Raw genomic sequence first — 21,305 nt, forward strand, 5'->3', positions numbered from 1 at the left:
TATCACAATATTGTTATCTTGTCAATTTCGCGGGTTATTATAGTTGGAAGCACAATTTAAGATTTCTTAAATCGTGATTGGAAGTATAATATTTTTGATAGAATAAATAATTTTTTAATATTTATTTTTTATCCCAACCTATCTTAGACCGTAGTCTCAGACCACAGTGTTTCTATCATGGTATTATATATCGTGAAGGCTAAACTCGTTTAAGTTTAACGTAGATCATATTTTAATCATTTATTATTTTTATTCGATATTTTTACATATTGTTCAGACCCGCTTCAAGTTTTTCGAATATTTTAATTGTACGAGTTTAAAACTACTAGGTAAGCTGTAAACATATTTAATAGGTAGTTGAACAATAAAAAAATTATACTCACCTTGTTCATAATTCGTATTATTACTTTTCAAATTAGACATCATGAACATTTTGAAAGATAACAGAGTAAAGGAGTATATATCATCACTAAACGGTTGGAACCCTATTCAGTGTATGCCCTTACACTGTCAGTGTTTCGGAGAAAATTTATCGGAAGACGCTCATTTGGTTATCGCATATCCTTTCAGTAATAACCTGGCTGAATTAGCTGCCATCCAGGGGCCAAAAAACGTAAGATCGATTATAATGTACATCACAAAGACGTCTTATTTCAACGGAGACACAATGAAATATTTAGTCAATGAAATGCTACAATGCAAAGACGTTGTAACAATCGAGCAATATTATAATGTTCTTGATCAAAACTTAAAGATGCATCCACCATGCGCTCAATATATGGATAAAGAGTATGAAAAATTACTACTCGTCTCGTATAGAAAATATTTTGGAGAAATGAGTTTGTGGGACTATATAATAGAACTCTTGAATCAGATCACAACCGGTGATATTTTATATGGTGACAATGAGGCATATGATTTGGCATTCAAAAGGTGTTTAAGTTTTTGTATTTGCATTCTAAAAATTGACTTTGAAGTGTCCAAAAGAAAAAATGTTAGATCATTGGTTGCAAAATGTCTAAACTATCATTCTGCAAGAAGAACACGAATGAGTGATATCACTAAACTTTTAGATATGTTATATAACACTGGGTATAATTTCCAAACTCAAGTGATAGATCTTGCATTACTCGTAAATCAGTTGAAATAAGATTAAAAATATATTTTCTTTTTCTTTTGCATCTATTGTTTATATTTATGTCGATAAAATTTTTATCTGTATAAATTAGTAAAATCAGTTTTCATTCATCATGAACAGCCATGAGATTAAACTGTTATTTGAATTATTACAATATTTAATGTGTTATTAACCTAAATTAAAAAAAAAAAAAATGTTATTATTTCTTTAAATGTACTATAATGTATTAAAATTAGTATACTTTAATTGAATATGCAAATTATTTTTTTTAAATGTTTTTACTTATCATGATTAATATTAGTAATAAAATTATCACTGATAATATTATTATTAAGTATCATTATTTTTTTCTAACTCAATATAGTAAAAATATATTATTTAAAATGTTGTAAACTTGTTAATAATAGATATTTAAGATCCTGCAAGTCAAAAAGTAACCTGGTAAAATGATAACTCTTATTATCAAGTGTTTGTAAGTCACTCTTAAAAATGTTATGTTAAATAGTCTTATTATAAAAATACTTAGCTTATTTTCAAACAGGAATAATTGAATATTTGATAATAAGGTCTCAAATTCATTGTAAATGAATATGTGATTGCTATGAATGTAACAAATTGCGTATTTTTGTACTTGAATAGATTAAAATACATTTATTCTTCCTTGCAATTAAAGCATATTAATTATTATTTAATAATTTAGTACATATTTTGCATACAATTATTAAATACTATTTAAATTTTTCTACAAGTAAATAAAATAAATAATAGTATCAGTAAGAAAGTTTTTACATGTAGTCATGTAAAAATCAAATAACTATGATACAGTTATAAAAATGTAATAATACAAAATTCAATAAAGTTCCATATTTATCAAAATTAATTTTTAAAAATATTTAATACTGTATTTATTGTACATTTTGAATATTCAATAAAAAAGTGGGTACCACTCAGCTGTATGGTATATCACTATAATTTATGTATTAAATTTGAATTCAATGACAGGTATCATTTTACACGAAAAACGATTCTGAATGAAGATGATTTGTCAGCCTAGGATATAATTTCCAGTGGTTGGTAAAAAAGGTGGTTTATGCTTTAATGGCCTAAATACACCAAAATTTAAGTTATTTTATAATTATTGTAAGCCAAAGCTATGGAAAATCTTGTATTAAATTTTCAACTCTTAGCTACTTATACAAAATTTTTTATGAATTATACCTACAAAATAATTTGCACATATTCATGGTTATGACAAATTTTTGTCCGTATTTGAACTTCAAATGCTAATAAAAAAAAATTGTGACTAACGATTTTTTTTAACTGCAATAAGAACAACTCATAAGGAATCTTAAAATTACATTTTCAAGTTTTTTTGGACAACCAAAAATTTTTTATAGACACTTCAAATAAAAATTCTCTGAAAAATCGAAAATTTCAGTTGCCTTTTAAATTTAACTGTTTATATACATAACACTAATAAAAACATTTGGTAAAAATTTCAAGTATTTACAGTAAAAAACTGGTTTTGCGTAAAAATACCTGCTTTTCCATCACTTTTTTTGAAAACTGTTGGAAAATGTTCTTTTAATTTCTATAATGCACCAAGGATAATGACTTAGCCATCGGAAACCACCCCTGAAGTTTGAAATTGAAGTATTATTTACAAGTTATGCTGTACACACAAAAAAAAAACACATCATTGTAAAATCAATACATTCATCACCTCGTTAAGAATCTAAAAGTACATAGAAATTATTCAATTTATTTTGAATTAACGTTAATCAGTCAATAACATGCCAAAATAATAAACACATAAAATTTTAAAATTGTATTAAAAATAGTTAATATATATTATATATATATTCTTATATCAATCACCATTGTTTATTTTATTGTTTTTTGTCAAATTCATAAAATTATTCAAGACCGAGTATCATAAATTCATAAGCATTAGCATGACAAATCAAAGATACTGAGTATAATATTATATTATTACTAAAGTATTAGCTATAAGGTCTAGGCCGTGTAGTGTGTAGTCTGTGCACAAAAACTATAATTTTTAGGCATTCCAATAATACGTTGAAATTTCAAATTTCCAACAGACAACAATAATTGGACTGTATAATATTCAATACAATTTTACTTAAACCACATTTATATCAGAGTCCTAATTACTAATACCGATGTATTTATTTAACTGAACTGGTATTTCGTGACTATATTCTCATAAAATATTGTAATTGAAAGTGATGCATTAGGTATAATTTAATTTTAGTGAGTGTATTAACATTAAAGGTGCCCACACACTGTGGCGGTAGCGTTAAAATGAGTCTGAATACAATTTTCCCGCCACCACCGATACAAAAGAATTATCGACAGCCACAGCTGCAGTGTGTGGGGACCTCAACACTTAATAGTGAGGTTGAAATGAGCCTCCATTACAAATTAGCTGCAGATTTAACAGCGTAAGAAATGATGTGGTAACAAAAAATAAAAAATTCAAGGCAGAGTGTCGGTCGCAAAAATTTAGATTACGGAGGTGAAAACGCGAATACCGCTCAAAGCGCCCGGAGCCTCGGACGACTGAACGCGGCAACGAAAACAAAACGTAACAACAACAAGAGAAACGTTTCTGTGGGACGTTTTCGACTGTGCGTGACCGACGCTTACAGTGTCGGCACTATCCAGGGGAAAAAAAAAAAGTGATGGTAAACCGTCAAAATATAATACATTTTCATTTACATTTTCATTAGCTCAGCTATTGTCATCACAAGGAATCGGTTATCGCTTTGAAAAGAGCGGGAATTATATTGATAAAACTACAAAAAAAACGCATTCTACGAAATGATGAAATTCATTTTGTCATGATAATCTGTAATTCGTCGGCATTTCCCGCATTAGCGCGTTATGAGCGAGGTTATGAGTTTTTACTTTCTGAAAACGTTGTTCATCGTTTCATTACGTCTGTGTAAAATCGATTATTAAAACTGAGTAGTTGTTCCTAATTAGCTGACAGTATAATTGTGTAGCGATTTTAATAACAACCGTTTCAGTTTTTGATACGAGTGAATTTTTAATAATATTACTACCATTATATCGAACAATCGTATTTAATGTTTATCGCTATTTCCTAACTTATATTAGCTCAAGATTCATTAAAGAACAAACTGGAATAATGGACACGGTTAATGTATTCAATTTTATAAAGAGAAGACAACTTGGCTATGCCGGTAAGCATGGGAGTAACTTGAAATTTATTAGGGGGCAAATATATAGCCACATCATATCAAGCAATGGCGGCTTATGTGTATGTGCACAAGTGCACGTGCACTAAGTACCTGTAATGTAATAACTAATAAGGATTATTTTCAAAATGTAAAAATATATATTTAGAATATTATGAAAATAACAATATTATAATACTATATGTAATATTTAAATTGGGTTATTTCGACTGCTAAACGGCCGCCCGCGACAGAACAATATCGGCGTGTATTATTCTATTATTATAGTAGTGCAGTTGTGCACACATTTGTACAGTGTAAAAATTAAAACAAGTCGAAACACGTAGCCCGCATTATAATGGAATTGGTGTGCACATAACCAATTAAATTGTTTTCAGCAAATTATTTTCGACGTCGTTGCGCGTTGGCATCGGCATTATAAAGTTATTATAGTTCATTTTTCTTTCATTCATTTATTATATTCTGATTATCAGCTGATAATATTAGCTAGTCGATCATTATCGAAAATTCAAAACATTAATTGTGACAATCGTGTTTCTGTTTTTTATCAACGACCGATATTAACATATATTAATATATTATTATTATGTATTTATTATTATTATACTTGTAAAAATGATAAAGTAATTGGAAAATACCTAACTAAAATTTGTAAACAATTATTTAATACAATTTATAATATATATATATTATATTGATTATATATTTTTTGAATGTGCACTACTTCATTAAAAATCCACGAGCCGCCACTGATATCAAGTATCAATTAGTCTAGCTAAATCTTATATTACTAATTATCCGTTAGATTTACTCTGTCTCTCTGTCTTAGATCATATACGATTTTAATGATTATTACCAAGTATGTATGCTAAGTTTAAAAAAAAATTTAACCAAGACATAACCTAACTGTGTGTGTTTAATTTATAGGTAGTTACCCAGATTAAAAAATAATAACCTCAAATAATTTAATGATAGAATCCTATTATAAATTCAACAATTTCCTTCACTTGAATATTAATTTAGTTTTGTTATAATATAAATATTGTTGCTTTAAAATTGTAATCATGTTACTGTTAATTTTTTTTCAGCACCTAATTATAAAATATATGACATGTATTTGGACAAAATTGGTTACAAGCATCCAAGAATGGATAACACGCACAATATAAATATCGATACTGGTAATACTTTTGCTTGTAAATTCAGTAGAAATAAAAACAATTTACACATAGTTGGTTGTGCAACTGAAATCGGAGATATAATTATTGAAAATACTCATGGTCATTACGTTAAGCAAAATAATCAGTTTCAAAGAAGTAAGTTCAAAAATCAATAACCTACTTATATATATAATTTTTCAAGGTTTTTAATGTATTCTATTATAAGTCCAAATTTAAAATTACTTTTTATTATAATTGTGATTTTGTGGAATTAATGGAGTTAAGTTATCATGTTCATTTATACATTTTCTTTTAGCATAGGTAAAACTAGATGTTAGTGAAAGACCAAGTCAAAATATTTTAAAATTGCCCTCCTTTCTTGTCAAAAAAAAAAATATATATATTTTAATAATTCAAATTTGTTAATTTGTGTACTTTTTTAATGTTATAGGAGAACTTACCTATATTTATACAATTAATACTCTGGGCATTGTTTTTTATAATTAAATTAAATTTATGTCTTAGAGATATTAGTACATTTTTTTTATATATTTTAATCTTAATTAAAATTAGCTATAATATATTTAAGCTTGGATTTAATTTAAAGAAAATAAATCAATAATTATCATAATGCCACACTCTATTTTTGGGGATGATAACGTGTTGCTACTATGAAAATACGGTTTGTCGACATTGGCATTACTTGTTTATATATATATATATATATATATATTTGTCTAAACCGTTGTATAATTCCTCCACAATTAAACATAGTACAATGTATCAAAACAAATATTAAAAAAATAAATTGAATAAAAAGAAAAATACATATTCAGTGTAAAAACATACTAATTATAAACTGCTGAAAAATTTGAATGTGGTTACCTATTACCAGAATTGTTTTCTGTTTTTTTTTTTCGGCATAACATTCACATTAAATTGGAATAAACATTTTAAAATTCAGCAGCTTAAAACATACAATAATAAAAAAAAAAAAAAAAATGGAAAACAAGTACTAAACTAAGTAACTAAGTGGTAGCATTTATACCCATTTAAATTATATTGTACCCAAGAAACATAATTATTGGTATAATATTAATTGTGTTACTAAACAATATTATGCTTTTAATACAAATCTAAACATTAAATTTATTTAACTACTAATTGTTTTTATTGTTATTTTCTAAAATAGATTCTTTACATTCCAATGCTATTTTTAACATTTCATGGGCTGAGCCTCAAATGAAATTAGTAACAGGCTGTGGAGATCAGACATCTAAATTATGTACATTAAGACCATCAGGAGAACTACATGAAGAACAAGAATTTTTTTATAGTGCATCTGTTAGAAGTGTAATGTTTTGCCCTGGATCTTCAGGTATGTATAATGAAAAAATTGTATTCATATTAATAGTTATGAATTTATACATTTTTATAACTTTTATATGCTTCATTATTTTTTAAATTACATTATGCAATAAATATTTTGATTTCCCTCTGCTGAATTAGCTTAGTGATTTCATATTGATCTTTCATATTTTTATACCAATGATAAATGTACAAAAATACTTAAGATGATATCAGTTAAATTCTATGAACAGAGTATGATAATAAAAGTTACTTTAATAGTTTATAGTATGATTTGTTTACAATAATTGGTTTATGTCTCTTCAATACTTTTTCTCAAGTTTTATAAAAAATTTTAAAAACATAATTTTTCTTTATATATGTTTCTTTATTCACTATTAATTTTGTAAAAGGTGATGCATATATGTTTTTGAGGTTTTATTATTAGCTGAAATATAATATACTCTACATGAATTTAAAACTACATAATGAATTAAGATTTATAATTAAATTTTAAATTTTAATTAATTATTGTTATTTATAGATATATTTTGTGGTGGATGCCAAGATGGTTCAATAAAAGTCTGGGATTCACGTTTAAATAAAGGTCAAAAAGTTTTGGATTGTGAAATTTTCATACCTAATACACATGGTAAATGTAATTATTAGTACCTATAATTACTAATAGTATTATACTATAAACAGTATAACTTTAATAGCGTTAAATGATAATATCAATAGTGTTTTTTTTGCTACTGATCTACATTTAAACATACAAATTTTAATAATTTTTTTTACTTTATTTTAGGCTGTTATAAAACAATATCAAAAACTAAAAAAATAAAAATATATGGAGTAAATACTTTAATATATAGAAATGATCAAACTATTATATCTGGTTCTTCTTTAGATCAGTTAGTGTTTATTTATTATATTTCAATGAAATCACAAGTATGGATATAAAATAAATGTATAATTTATTTAACGAAATATTTATCTATTTTGTAGTGCTTTAAAAGTATGGGATTTACGTAAAAGTTACCGCCAAGTAAGAGGTAGTACTGAACCATTACCAGTTACAAAATATTATTGTGGTGATATAAATTCTCCGCGATTCAATGGCTTTACAGATATAATATTAAATCCCGAATCTACTAAGATGTATGCAAGCTGTGTAACTAATACTATTTATTGTTATTCATTGGATTCTGCAGATAAACGTATTTATATAACTTATTTAATTAATAATTTTTAATGCTTAATAGATTATTATTAATAATATAGGGATTGCAATAGTGTTTTATCTGTACGATATACTTAAAAATTCAGTTTGCTTTAATAGTTTTACATTATAAAACATCATCATTCTATTGAGCAAAAATTATGTTATGATTTTATTAAAAAACATTTGTTATATAATTTTTTGCTAATTTTAATATTATTATTATTCATATACAGTGAAACCTTTAAATATTGGACACTTTCGATCATCAAAATGTTGTCTGCTACTTAGAGTGGGAAAGGGGAGGAAATGAATGAAAAAATGTACAATATATATATAAAATAAACAATTGTACAATTAATATATTTGTATTATTTATATGTATATGAATATTTAAAATTATTTTATTACACGGTTTATGTACATTCATATTTATTATTTAAATTATGAATAAGTAAATAAAGTTAAAAAAAAGTAACAATTAAGTAAAAAAACAACTATCTATTTTAGCTTGTTCAAGGATTAGACAGATAGTCTCAATTTGTATGTCAAGTAATTTTTTAATTCTACTGCTGGAAAACAATGAAGTATTATGTATCTCATTAGATGGAATGTGAGGATTATTTTATGACATGTAATGTACATTGCAATAAGATATGATTCTCAGACAATTTTGATAAAAATAATCAAAATTTAGCCATTAAAGTGTCCAGTATTTAAATGTTTTCCTTTAAAAAGTCATCCTTTTTTTGAAACGTCTGTTATTTAGAGGTATCCATTAAGGGAGGTTTCACTATATTTTGTATTAATTTAATTATGTTTAACTTAGTAAATTTATGTTTTGTTTATGTTAGTTGCTTTTTATTATGTTATGAATGTTCTCATTAATACTATTCAAGTACTTTATATTTTATTTGTATTATCATGTTTTTAGTGCCAATATGTGAATTTTCTGGTCATGCTCATGAAACTTCATACTCTAAAATTAGCATTAGTCCTGATGGAAAATATCTTTTTTCTGGTTGTATGAACAATAGTGGCCTTTTGTGGAAGACAGATTTTCCTTATCAGTCAACGCCAATGTTTAAAATAAAATCTAATCGTTTATTTACTAAACTAGAAATGAGTTCTTCAGATTGGTGTTTGGATTCAAGAAGTCCTAAAGTGAGCTTTATTTTGTTTATTTATGTATATAATGTTATTCATTAGTATTGAATAATTTATTTTTTAGTTTAAAATTTAGAAATTTATTTTAATGTGATTTTTATATTTGATATGTGATCCAATACATTTTTAATGAATATATTATAAAAGATATACAATTATCTACTTTATTATTTTTGTAATATATATTTGAATATTTTATTGTAGTTATGAATTGCTTTTAAATACTGAACAAGTATGATTTATAATAATACCAAACAAATGTATTTATCATAAAATCTTACAAAATAACATGTATTTATTATGAGTTGTCAGTTACTAATGCTAATAAATATAACAAAGAATACTTATTTATAAATTAAGTAATTTATGCTATTACATACAATTTAAAACATATTATTAAACTCTTAAATATTGATAAGTATGAACAAAAAATATTTATTTTTATAATATTTATAGTTCTATTATATGTATCTTAATATAACAAAATAAAAATGTGATTTTTAAAGTATTGAGATAATCTGTAACATCGAGCATTTGGTAATCAAATTGTTAATTTTTTAAATACATAGTTATAAAATAATATGTTATTTCAGCTCTAATATTAATATTAATTAATTGATTTAAGGTACATTTTAATACTAGTCTTTTAAAAAATAATGATAGTTTTTAACTTAGAATAAATAAAATGTTGATCTATTTCAGTGATATTTGTCTATACATTAATATAAATTTATTTTTCAAGTTGGTTACAAGTGGTGATACAATGCCTATGGTGTGGTCAGTTCTTTCGGATGAAGAAAGAGAATCTACAGATCCTACAATATGCCGTACTGAATTTCATGCATTAAGACCTTTTTCAACAAAAATAAGTACTGTTCCAAACGATTTTAAATTTGAAACCGAGCTCAGAGAAAAATATAAAAAAGAAACTGGTTTGTACATTATTACAACAAAAATTATTTCCTATTCTTATCTAAGTTAATCTTATAAGTGTACCACCATATTATATTCTTATTGTACCTATTGCTTCATCTTCTGTTTTTTTAAACCTACAAAAACCATCTCAATTTGCACACAATCCCAAATCATTCTCCTATTGTTGCTTTTTTTTCTAATTTGATATTCTATTAATTGATTTTGTACCTTTTTATATTTAGTGTTGTCTTATTTTAAAGCTTATTTTTACTCCAAACATATCGTGCCTATTATAATCTTTTAATTTACCTCATTCTTATTATGTTTTCTATACTTGTGCTTTGAATCATGCCTCTACCTTTGCATTTTCTCCACTATTATCTATTCATACTTTATCTTTGACAAGTAAAAATATTTATTGTAATATTTTCAGTAGTATTGGAAATTTTCCCGTTATTTATGTTTCTACTTCGTTTAGGATTACTAGACAATTCTAAATTTTATATTATTGGTTTTTTACCTATCTCGCTAATGATCATGATTCCTTGGTTGTAGTCACTTGTTACTTGCCTATATTATTTCTGTGAATTCCCTGGTTACTTTAATTAGTTCTATTATAATTTTTACAAGGTATTCATATTGTTTAACTTTATTATTACTATAATTATCAATTATTAATATTGTAACAGAAGGTAAAAACTAAAAGGTAATAATTCTTTTCTGTATTATACTACTAAGGATTATATACGCTGTCTTTTGTTTCTCATTTCGTTACAAGTTTTATTAATTCGTAGAAAATGATTTCCATTTTATTTAGTATTTGTTTTTTGGGAATTAAAGCATTTACTATTAATATTTAAATTTTTTTTAATATTAGAGGTGATGATGGAAAATTGGGATATCCCAAATCAAAATGTTGGTTCAATTGAAGAACATTTAAATGTGACTCCAAAAAAAAACCCATGGAATGTATTATTTAGTACAAAAACAACATCTCCATCGTCCGTATCATCTCAGTCTGAAATAACATCCAAGGATTCTACACTTGTGGTTTCTAACCAAATTCCTGAAGCAGTTACTCCAACTTCGAGTAAAAAACGAAAGAAAAGTATTGTATCTCCGAAAAGCTTAATTGATCAATACTTGGTGCCTAACAGAAAACGTGAAAAACTAGATACTGTTAATGAAGTATAGTTTTAATTAAAATAATAAAATAAATTCAATGGTTATGTAACATGGACTGACTATTTTTATGTATAAGCAGAAATTAATGTTAGAAAATGATACTTCATCTCATTATTTTTTTAATTCTTTGTAGATATATATTTTTTTTTTTTTATATATATATACATTAACTTATTAAAATTATGTTACTTCTTTAGTTGTTATAATCCTTACTTTACAATTAATATTAACCTAATAAATATAAGATTTAATAAGTTGAATTCCTATTATTTTAAGAAAATTTTCTTAGTTTAATAAATTATAATGTTTATTTGGGTGTCATACTTTTGCTATCATAATAACAATAATAATAATATTGAAAAACTTGAGATTACATTTCGTAATTTAATTAAAAGTTAATTCTATTGTAATGTTAGACCAAAAACTACTATTAAATAATTAATATTCATAAAAGTTATAGTAATGACATATTTAATAAATTTGAATTAATTATTATTCAATGATTATTAATTAGGATTAATATTAAAATATAATATATGATATTCAAATTCAAGGACCACACTGATTTCGGATAATAGAAATTTAAAAAAAATATTATTTGTACAATGAATATTATAGAATCATTATTACATATTATTATTATTGACTTCTTATACTTATTATTACACGTTACATATTATGTTATTTATTTTTATGAAGAATATTATTATTATTATTATTGTTATTATTTGTTTTTGACAAACTGATTCATTTTTAATTGATGAATTGCTGCTACTTGCTTTTGCACAGCTAAATCTCACAAACATTTGGATAAAAGAACGTCCGGATATAAGAATTGAAATGAAATAACGTTCGGACAATAGAGTTCTGTAAATTAAATTTGATTATGAAAAAACAAAATAATTATTGTCCATTATCAATTTTATTTATATTTATTATTATATGTTTTTAATTGTTATTATATTATACACTTCTATAGATAGTGAAAAATTGTTAAATACAAATTATAAGTTTTTAACTATAAAAAGTGGTCGTTTTATCATGAATCATTCATTATTTCAAAAACAATTAACATTTTTAAAAATATTTCTTATTTTTGTGTATAATTTATCGTAGAAATAAAACATTTAAAAAAAATAATAATTTTATTGAAAAATGATTTATTGTTTTATTCCTTATAGTAAGTCTTTATTATTATTATTATTTTGAATGAATATACTTTTTTATTTATTAATATGCTGAAGCAAAATATTTTTTGCTATTTGGAATATTTTATACTTAAAAACGATTTTATTTCAACTTAAAATAATTATGTTAATACTAGAGTCAATCTGGTTTTTTATATTAATAAAATTTTATACTTGCTTGTGTTATCTCTGATTTATTATCAAATAACATGGAAAATTTGGCATTGAGAATTCACAATTTTAAAATTCTCGTAACTTACTTTAAAATTAAGTTCAAAAGATTCTAAGTAAAACACAATAAAACTAATTCTTCTCAAGGTAATATTACTTTACTGTGTATTAGTGACATGGAGATAACAGATGCTAGTATGAAGAATCTTAATTGTTGTATAATATAACCAAAATGATACATTTTCATTTTATACTTATGTAATAATACTATTTTATAGCACATGTTAATTTTTCTTTTTTGTTGTTTAAAGAAATAAAATTATACATTTTCAGTTTATTTTTGTAAAATTTTTATTAAAATAATGATTATTGCTTAAAATATAATATATCATCATGAAAAATAATATTTGTTAAACATAATATTTGCAAATTCATTTTGTTTTTGTTTATTCTAATTTTTCACTTGGTGTTAATTCTTCTTTAACTTGAACTTCTGGAGCTTCATCTAAAATATCAAATAAATTCATTTTAATACTAATAAAATTATTATCATATAATTATAACTTTTTTAAGAACCTTATAATCTTAAATCACTCATATTTTTTTATTAAATATAATATGTTTAAAATCCAAACCAAATATGGCTTGGAAGACAAATTAAAACAATTAAAAATTTAATTTAAAAAAAAAATAAATAATTTTATCTATACCAATTTCATTTTTGTCTTCTGTTCCATCATCATTATTTTCTTTCTTAAATTTATTCACATCTAAAATGTAACAATTATTGTGTTTAATTTCTAATAATATTTAATACATTATCTTACATAAGATATTATTCTAAATTACATTTCTCAAAAGAACATATCTCAAGTTTTTGTGTCTATGAGAATTTAAATTCTAGGTAACACTGTTTTAGATACCTATTATGAGTTACATATGGCATGATTACGCTCCAAAAAAAATGTTGATATATAAAAAGAAAATAGTGAAAATTGTTTCATTGTTTTTTTTCTTTTTCATACCAAAGTAAAAACTTTAAATCACAATTTTGATACATTCAAGCTAATTCATTACTTATATATACTGTTTAAAATATTAATAAACTTCATAATTAATATATTAATTATAATTATCTTAATTGTTTATATATATATGTACAGGTATTAAATAAAATAATATAATTTATACCCATCAACTTTAAACATAATTTTGTTGTCAGTCTGAATAGAGCTTGTATATTATATAAAACATGTTTTGAAAAGCGGGTAAGTGGGTACCGCACTGCTGTACATTAGGTGACGTATGGATCACTATTATCTATTATAGGAGTGTTAAATTTGAATCCAATGATAGGTAACATTGTATATGAAAAACAATTCTGAACGAAGATAATTTGTCAGTCTAGGATATAATTTCCAATGGTTGGTGAAAAGGTGGGGTATGTTTTAAGGACCTGAATACACCAAAATTGAAGTTCTTTTATAATTATTGTAAGCTAAATTTATTAAAAATCTTGTATTAAATTTTCAACTCTTAGCTAGTAATACAAAATTTTTTATGAATTATACAAAATAATTTGCAAATATTCATGATTTTAATGAATTTTTGTTAATATTTAAACTTTAAATGCTAATAAAAAAAATTGTGTCGATGTATTCTTATAATTTTTTAATAACTATAGAATAACTTATGAGGAACTTCGTATTAAATTTTCAAGTATTATATAATCATGTACTCATAGTAGGACAATCAAGGACAATTATTATTAAAACCCATTCTATAATTAGAGTTGTTCTTGTTACGATAATCGTTCCAATCGTTTGCCAAAGCAAGTACATATACTAAAAGGAATGATAATTAACATTTATGCAATTAAGTAATATTATTAATCTGTAATTAAATTGTATGTCATTCTCCAAGTTTATAAAGAAAATTTACTAAGTAATCTTAATGAGTATATATTACCAAATTCTGAGACATCAACTCCAAGCAATCTCAAATAATGTAATCTACATTCACCATTTATATAAGCTTTGAGAGTTGAAAACCCTTTCCAACCAACCAGCTCAACTGGAAAATCTTTGTCAACCATGTTCAAAACACAACTACCAACACCTATTAAAAATAATTATATCATTAAATAAAGTAAAATTATTAACAACTGAATAATCATAAAAAATTGATTACCAAAATTTTCTAGTATGTCTTTTGTGGCCTCGTTTAAAGATGTAACTTGAACTGTTGGATTTATCAATACAGTTATCAAATCATTACGTGTTAATTGTAATCGCCTTTTTTGTCCTATATAAGAAGATATTCCAGCCAAACCCTTAAAAAATTATAAAATTGGATAATAAAATGATTTATGAATACATAGAACATAATATACTAAAAATAAAATAATTAAGTGAAGTTAAAAGAAAATATAAAGTTAGATTATTTACCTCTTGAGCAAGTCTAAAGTTACATTCCATTGATTTATTATCACAGCGGACAAATGTTTTTACACCAGTATTGATAATCTACAAAATTAAAATATTAATGTATAGGTACACAATATTAAATTCTAAAATATTTTTTACATAAAAATTCATAAACATTGCAGTAGAAAAAAAATTTAACTTGAAAATTTGTCATAATTAAATGATCTTAGCACACAAAAAATTTTATTTTACTAAAATATATATATTGGCTCAATAACAAACCACAATAACCAACAAATAATAAAAAACTTTAATGAACAAAATAATGAAAATTCACCTGGTATCTGGTCAATCGCTATAATACAGTATAGGTACATACCATTCATTGCTTTTTTTTATATGAACTACTACACATATAACATGTATAACATATGCTTATAACATAAATTCAAGTTTTTTGAAAAAGACCAAATACAACATTTCATTTCAATTAAATAAATAATAACTATATCACATACCTTTACACGATCTTGATTATTCTTTACTATATCTTTTACAGAAGGTGACGTAAAATAAATATTTTTTTTTTTACCCACAGAACATCTTGTAAGTAAACATTGAATGGGAAAATCCTTAAGTTCGTAAAAATCTCTGTTTAAAAAAAAAATTATAATAAAATAAATGTAGAATTTAAAAAGGGTTTTTAAAAGAAAGTTCCTAAAATGTATGCTAATACTTGTTAGTAAACAAGCAAACATACATCCTGTTTGAAGTTGTTATAGTTCTATACAAGCGTATGTTTAAAAAATTAAAAATCTACAAAAAAAAAAATACATAAAGTATATAGTGCTAGTATATGGATTATCTATAAACAATGTTTAATTTTTTTAACCTTCAGTAGGTTGAGTAGGTTAGGATTACCTGTTCTATTGTACAGGGAACCATTTTATTTTATTTTTATAATATATTTTTATAACATTTATTAATTTTAAATATTTCAACAACTTTAAACATGTAAATGAAAATAGATATAAAAATGTATACTATTATTATCATTTATCAAATAATAATCCATAAACATGATCACATACCATTACCAACCAAAGTAATATTAAATTTAGTATAGTAGAATATTAAATTTTCTTGCATTAACTACTTAAGGTTACTAAGATTTATTTAATCTATTTAATAAATTAGTTAAGAAATAAAAATTTCTTTCCAGTTTTTATAAATTTAATACATCAATATAAAATTAATTAATAAAATTAGGTACCTAATTTCTGGCCAAACCGGATCATCAACAGTTAAAAATATAAATGGATCTTCTCTATAACCCTGGTATTTCCTTTTCTTTGGTTTTCTTTTATAATTATTGACTTTTGTTTCATCCACAAGTTCATCGCTTGGCGTTACACTTGCTTCCCATGGCAATGGCTTAATTTTTTCCATAACAGCTACAAAAAACCCTCCAGTATCTTGATGATGAGGTAATATACGAATGCTATAAATAAATAACAAATATAAAATAACCAAATATTACAAATTTCAATGTTTTAAAGAATAAAAAACTATTTTATTTATTTTACCATCTATCCAAATTGTATAAATCTTCCTTAGGGGGAAACATTTGTGGCCTAATTTGAGTATTCCATTTTTCTGGAACTTCTTCAAAAGTTTTATATACATCCAAATCTTTTGATACCACTATCCACTGAGAAAGACCACTAACTGTTTTTAATCCAGGGAGTTTATCATTCGCGTTTATTATAACAACGCTACCTATTTTAAAATAATAACACAAAATGATTAAATATTTAGTTTTTTCAAATTATTATACAATATTTAGTTATTTATTATTAAATAAGCTGTAAATATTATTGATTGTTGGTTAGGTATTAATAAATAATTAACAGTTTATCTGTCAATAAGTTTACAAAGATGTTATACCAAATAAATAAAAACTTATCGAAACCACAACAAATAATTTAATAATAAATGTACTGTGTAGTTTTATTGGTAGTTACTTTGATGTAAGGTTTAAATATTAATATTTTTATATCAAATACAACAAAAAAGTTATATTATTACATCAAAACATTAAAAAAATAAAACTCATAATAAATCAACAGTTTCTCAATGTTTGGAGAAAGTAATGATTACTTTAAAATTAATTTTAATTAGTTTAATTGATATAATGCTAGAAAGAAAAAATGAAATATTATATAAAATCTAATCTACAATAAATAATCAAAATACTAAGTAATACCTTGAGCTTCTGTCATCATACGTTGAACTACTGCTTCATTTTCAACTGGATTAAACGAGCAAGTTGAATAAACTAAACGTCCTCCAACATTTAACAATTCTAATCCACGCTTTAGTATACGAAACTGTATTCTAAAAAAAATTCAATACACATTCATTAAATAATTTTTATTTTTGAGTCAAAAACAAAATAAAACCAACCCATGCAAGTTATTTGCATTCCCAGGACTCCACTTAGTCCAAATATCTGCATTCTTCCTTAATGTACCATCACCAGAACATGGTGCATCACATAATATTTTATCAAATTTTAACATAGAATGTCCTGAAAAAATATATTTATCATCAATATAATATCATAGAAAATTAATTTTATTTATTATAAATAATTATTAGATTTTTTTTTTTATTTAAGTGATTCTCAGATTATGTTCAATAAGTAATAAATCATAATCAAAATAAATTAAAATTAAATTACTACCAAACTGAATAAATAAATGTCTTTAATATTTAATTTATATTATTTTAATTTTTGTAACTGTTAAATTATAGTCATAAATAATTATTTACCATTTTCATCCAAGTTCATGACAGGTAAAACAGTAGCATCGTAATTTGTAATAAGAACATTTGCACTATTTAATCTTTTAGCTTGATGAACTAACATATAACATCTTGAGTTGTGAACATCATTGGCCATAACTAAACCACCTACATTAAAATAATGTTGGTTAATAAATAATCAAAATAATTCATGGTGTAATTATATTTAAACATTTATTTAATTTTTATTTACCTGGAACTGAAGAATTAGAACCTGAATACAGAGCTTCAATAAGTTGTGCAGTTTTAGAACCAGGAGCTGCACACATATCTAATACCTAAAATAAATTACAATCATTTAAATTAATTCTAAAACAAATAAAAATGCACATGCAATGATTATAGATGAAATAACTATAACCTTATCACTTGGTTTTATATCCAATAATAAAGGTGGAATCATGCTGACTGTCTCTTGTCTAGAAATATTGCCATTTCCAGTTTCAGAAATTAGAAAATTATGTAAACGATAGTAGGCAACTGAACCACGAATATCTTTACGAGTAATTTTCAATTGCCATCCTAATCGTTGCGGGTACCTGTACATTTTTTTAGACAAAATATTATATTAATATTAATTGATAATAAAGATAAATATTACATTGTTTTTATATGATTAAGAAATTTAACTTAAACAAACCATGGTAAACAAAAAGGTTCACTGTGTTTTTGTTCATCACTTTGCTCTCCTTTAAGCAAATCTGTAAAAAAAACCCCTTCGACCAATTTTAATAGTAATTTTGCTTCTATGTCACAACTAGCAGTAATGCGAAATGAAGTAGGTAAGTCAGTTTTTAATGTTTCTAAAAAAGTGTTCCATTCATCTTCTGGACAAATATTTTGCATCTAAAATTATTTAAAGAACATTCTTTACAATGTAAATATAATACAATTCCTATTAATGAAATGCTTATCACTATTTTGATGTTTTTATAATTTGTACTGTAATGAACTATGGCTTTAAGATTAATATCTACATTTGTTTTGGGCCTATCCCATTTCATAATAAAAAATAAATAAATAAGTACAATATAAAAAATTAAAAACATATCTTAAAGATTTTACTTAAAAATATTACATATTATTACCTTATAATACTGTACAAATTTTTCATTTTCTCGTATTGTTGTTACATACGGACTACGAGTATCTTCATTAGGATTTTTATTATCTAACTGGAATCAAATATAACACAAAACTAAGTATAATACATGGTAATGAATAACATGAATTTAATTTATTAAAAATATACACTTCCGTGTTGTATCAGACAATTACAAATAAATAAAATATATATTTAATAATAAAAATAAAAATTTACTCCTTCTTTCATTTTTCTTCTCCTTTTCGCAAAACTCGCATTTGAACCATTATTTCTCCTATTACCCATTGTATTATAATACGAAAAAAATCAGATATTAGAGATCTAAAATTTATGAATGCAAACAATAAGGAATGGACAAATAAAATAACACGTGTGAGAATGGAATTCAAAAAAAATAAACAAGTATCACAGATTACAGTTTCAACATTATTATCAAATATCAATGCTTTTTATTTATGATAACAACATATTCATACATGCACATCTCAATGCAACCGTTGCACATCGCTCACTGAGAGGAAAACAGTATTCTTAATTTTCATAAAAATAATTAATACTTTTATTTTGTTTACGTGGTTATTATAAGTGCATTGCATTCAACACATCTTATAGCATTTTGTTCTATGATTGTATATTAATAGATATTATTGTATTATCAAAACAATTTTTTATTTACCTACTTAATACCACGGCTATATAGCCGTGCTTAATACCTACTTAATATTTACTATAAAAATAAAAAAATCCATGGAGGTAAATCTTTAAAATTAAAATGTAAATATTAAACAACAAATTATATATTATAAATGTAACATGTAATAATTAGATATACGTATCTGTACTGAAAATAGAGTTATTATTTTTAATATATATAAATAAATTAAATTGGAGTGTCTCTTTGTTTGTCTTACCTAGACAAACTAGACTTCGAATAACATATGTCCGATTTTTACTAGTTTTTCACATGCAGTCAGAGCCAGTCTTTGCAATAAGTGATTCAAATTCTAACCTACTATTTACACGAAATTAATGTTTATATTTCTATTCGAATGAATAATTTTTAAGTTATGAAACTTTGTGTTTACTTTTTTTCAGTCTTAACCGATGACACCGCGTAGACAACTTTCATATTCTTCAGACCTTTGTACAATCTAATAATATAGTTTAAAGGTAATAAGTCCATAACTTATTGACTTTAGGTTAGGAAAAATGAGATTTATGATATTTTGAAAAGTACCCTAACTGGCCTAACTAATCTACTATCTACTTTGTAATAATTAGTAAATAAATAAAAAAGACAAAAACCTATAAACAAATACATATTAAGGTTATACCTACGGATTGTCAGGTTCTATAATTGTATTATAACGTGATTTTCAATTTAGTTTTAAAATTAAAAACTAAAAGTTGTTATCTTATGGCTTAAAATTATTTTAGATAAATCTACAAATATAATATTATATTTGTAGATATAAATGATATAATATAATATAATATTAATACATATTTTGTATATATAATTTATTTTTATTTTTAGCGAGTTATAGCTACCTAACATATTACTAAAATAGATATTCACTTTAAAATGATATATATTATATATATATTAATAAAAGCAAATAACATATCTTAGATAATATTATTGTTGGTACCTTTAAATTTGTAATGTCAATTTAGGTACTCTAATATTAAAACTAACAAAGTAACATTGTCACATCGAAAAATGTGTTCTGTTGAACATATAAATTTGCTATGATGTACGTTAATAAGACAGATACAACATATGCGGGTTATAGATATTATAACGTCGATAAAAAAATTTTGGATGCCCAAAAAAATTCGAAAATTGAATACAAGATTTTTTATAAGTTATTCTTAATAAAAAATAATCAAAAATCGTTAGTTACAATTTTATTTATAAGCGTATAAAGTTCAAATTTTTACAAAAAATGTCGAAAATCGTAAAAATTTGCAAATAATTTTTATAGGTAGCTAAAAATTCATAAAATATCAACAAGGAAGTTGAACATTGGCCAATTAGAAAAAAAATACCTTAAGTTTAAATTTTTTTGAACTCCAAAATTCACGCGTAAAATAACAGTTTACTATAAAATAATTTTAGATTTTTGTTAAAATTTACAAGTCATATAAGAAACTTGTAAAATACAC

The 21,305-nt window shown here is 23.9% G+C and overlaps 3 protein-coding genes across 4 annotated transcripts; 2 read left to right on the plus strand and 1 right to left on the minus strand.

The window, feature by feature from the left end:
* The first annotated feature begins 44 nt into the window (after window positions 1-44).
* Window positions 45-1,346, plus strand: LOC126551875 (uncharacterized). Its single transcript, XM_050206237.1, has 2 exons — window positions 45-329; window positions 420-1,346. Exon 2 carries the CDS (start codon window positions 425-427, stop codon window positions 1,148-1,150), a length of 726 nt encoding a protein of 241 aa, XP_050062194.1. The 5' UTR covers window positions 45-329; window positions 420-424; the 3' UTR covers window positions 1,151-1,346.
* A 2,608-nt stretch (window positions 1,347-3,954) lies between these two features.
* LOC114124884 (denticleless protein homolog) lies at window positions 3,955-11,430 on the plus strand. 2 transcript variants are annotated; one of them, XM_027988328.2, is made up of 9 exons: window positions 3,955-4,368; window positions 5,472-5,699; window positions 6,736-6,921; window positions 7,435-7,542; window positions 7,699-7,804; window positions 7,899-8,110; window positions 9,047-9,276; window positions 10,022-10,211; window positions 11,072-11,430. In XM_027988328.2, exons 1-9 carry the CDS (start codon window positions 4,314-4,316, stop codon window positions 11,386-11,388), a joined length of 1,632 nt encoding a protein of 543 aa, XP_027844129.2. In that variant the 5' UTR covers window positions 3,955-4,313; the 3' UTR covers window positions 11,389-11,430. The 2 variants fall into 2 exon arrangements, with proteins under 2 accessions (XP_027844129.2, XP_027844130.2); XM_027988329.2 differs by lacking the exons at window positions 7,699-7,804; window positions 7,899-8,110.
* A 1,633-nt stretch (window positions 11,431-13,063) lies between these two features.
* On the minus strand, window positions 13,064-19,539 carry LOC114124882 (tRNA (cytosine(34)-C(5))-methyltransferase). The gene is made up of 16 exons (XM_027988327.2): window positions 19,353-19,539; window positions 19,120-19,206; window positions 18,672-18,877; window positions 18,393-18,570; window positions 18,225-18,309; window positions 17,999-18,139; window positions 17,630-17,753; window positions 17,430-17,560; window positions 16,750-16,942; window positions 16,437-16,664; window positions 15,682-15,814; window positions 15,185-15,262; window positions 14,928-15,069; window positions 14,706-14,855; window positions 13,448-13,507; window positions 13,064-13,242 (listed from the first exon to the last, which is right to left on the minus strand). Exons 1-16 carry the CDS (start codon window positions 19,419-19,421, stop codon window positions 13,184-13,186), a joined length of 2,064 nt encoding a protein of 687 aa, XP_027844128.1. The 5' UTR covers window positions 19,422-19,539; the 3' UTR covers window positions 13,064-13,183.
* Between the last annotated feature and the right edge of the window lie 1,766 nt (window positions 19,540-21,305).

The sequence above is a fragment of the Aphis gossypii genome, chromosome X (assembly GCF_020184175.1).
Source record: "Aphis gossypii isolate Hap1 chromosome X, ASM2018417v2, whole genome shotgun sequence".
Classification (NCBI taxonomy): Eukaryota; Metazoa; Arthropoda; class Insecta; order Hemiptera; family Aphididae; genus Aphis; species Aphis gossypii.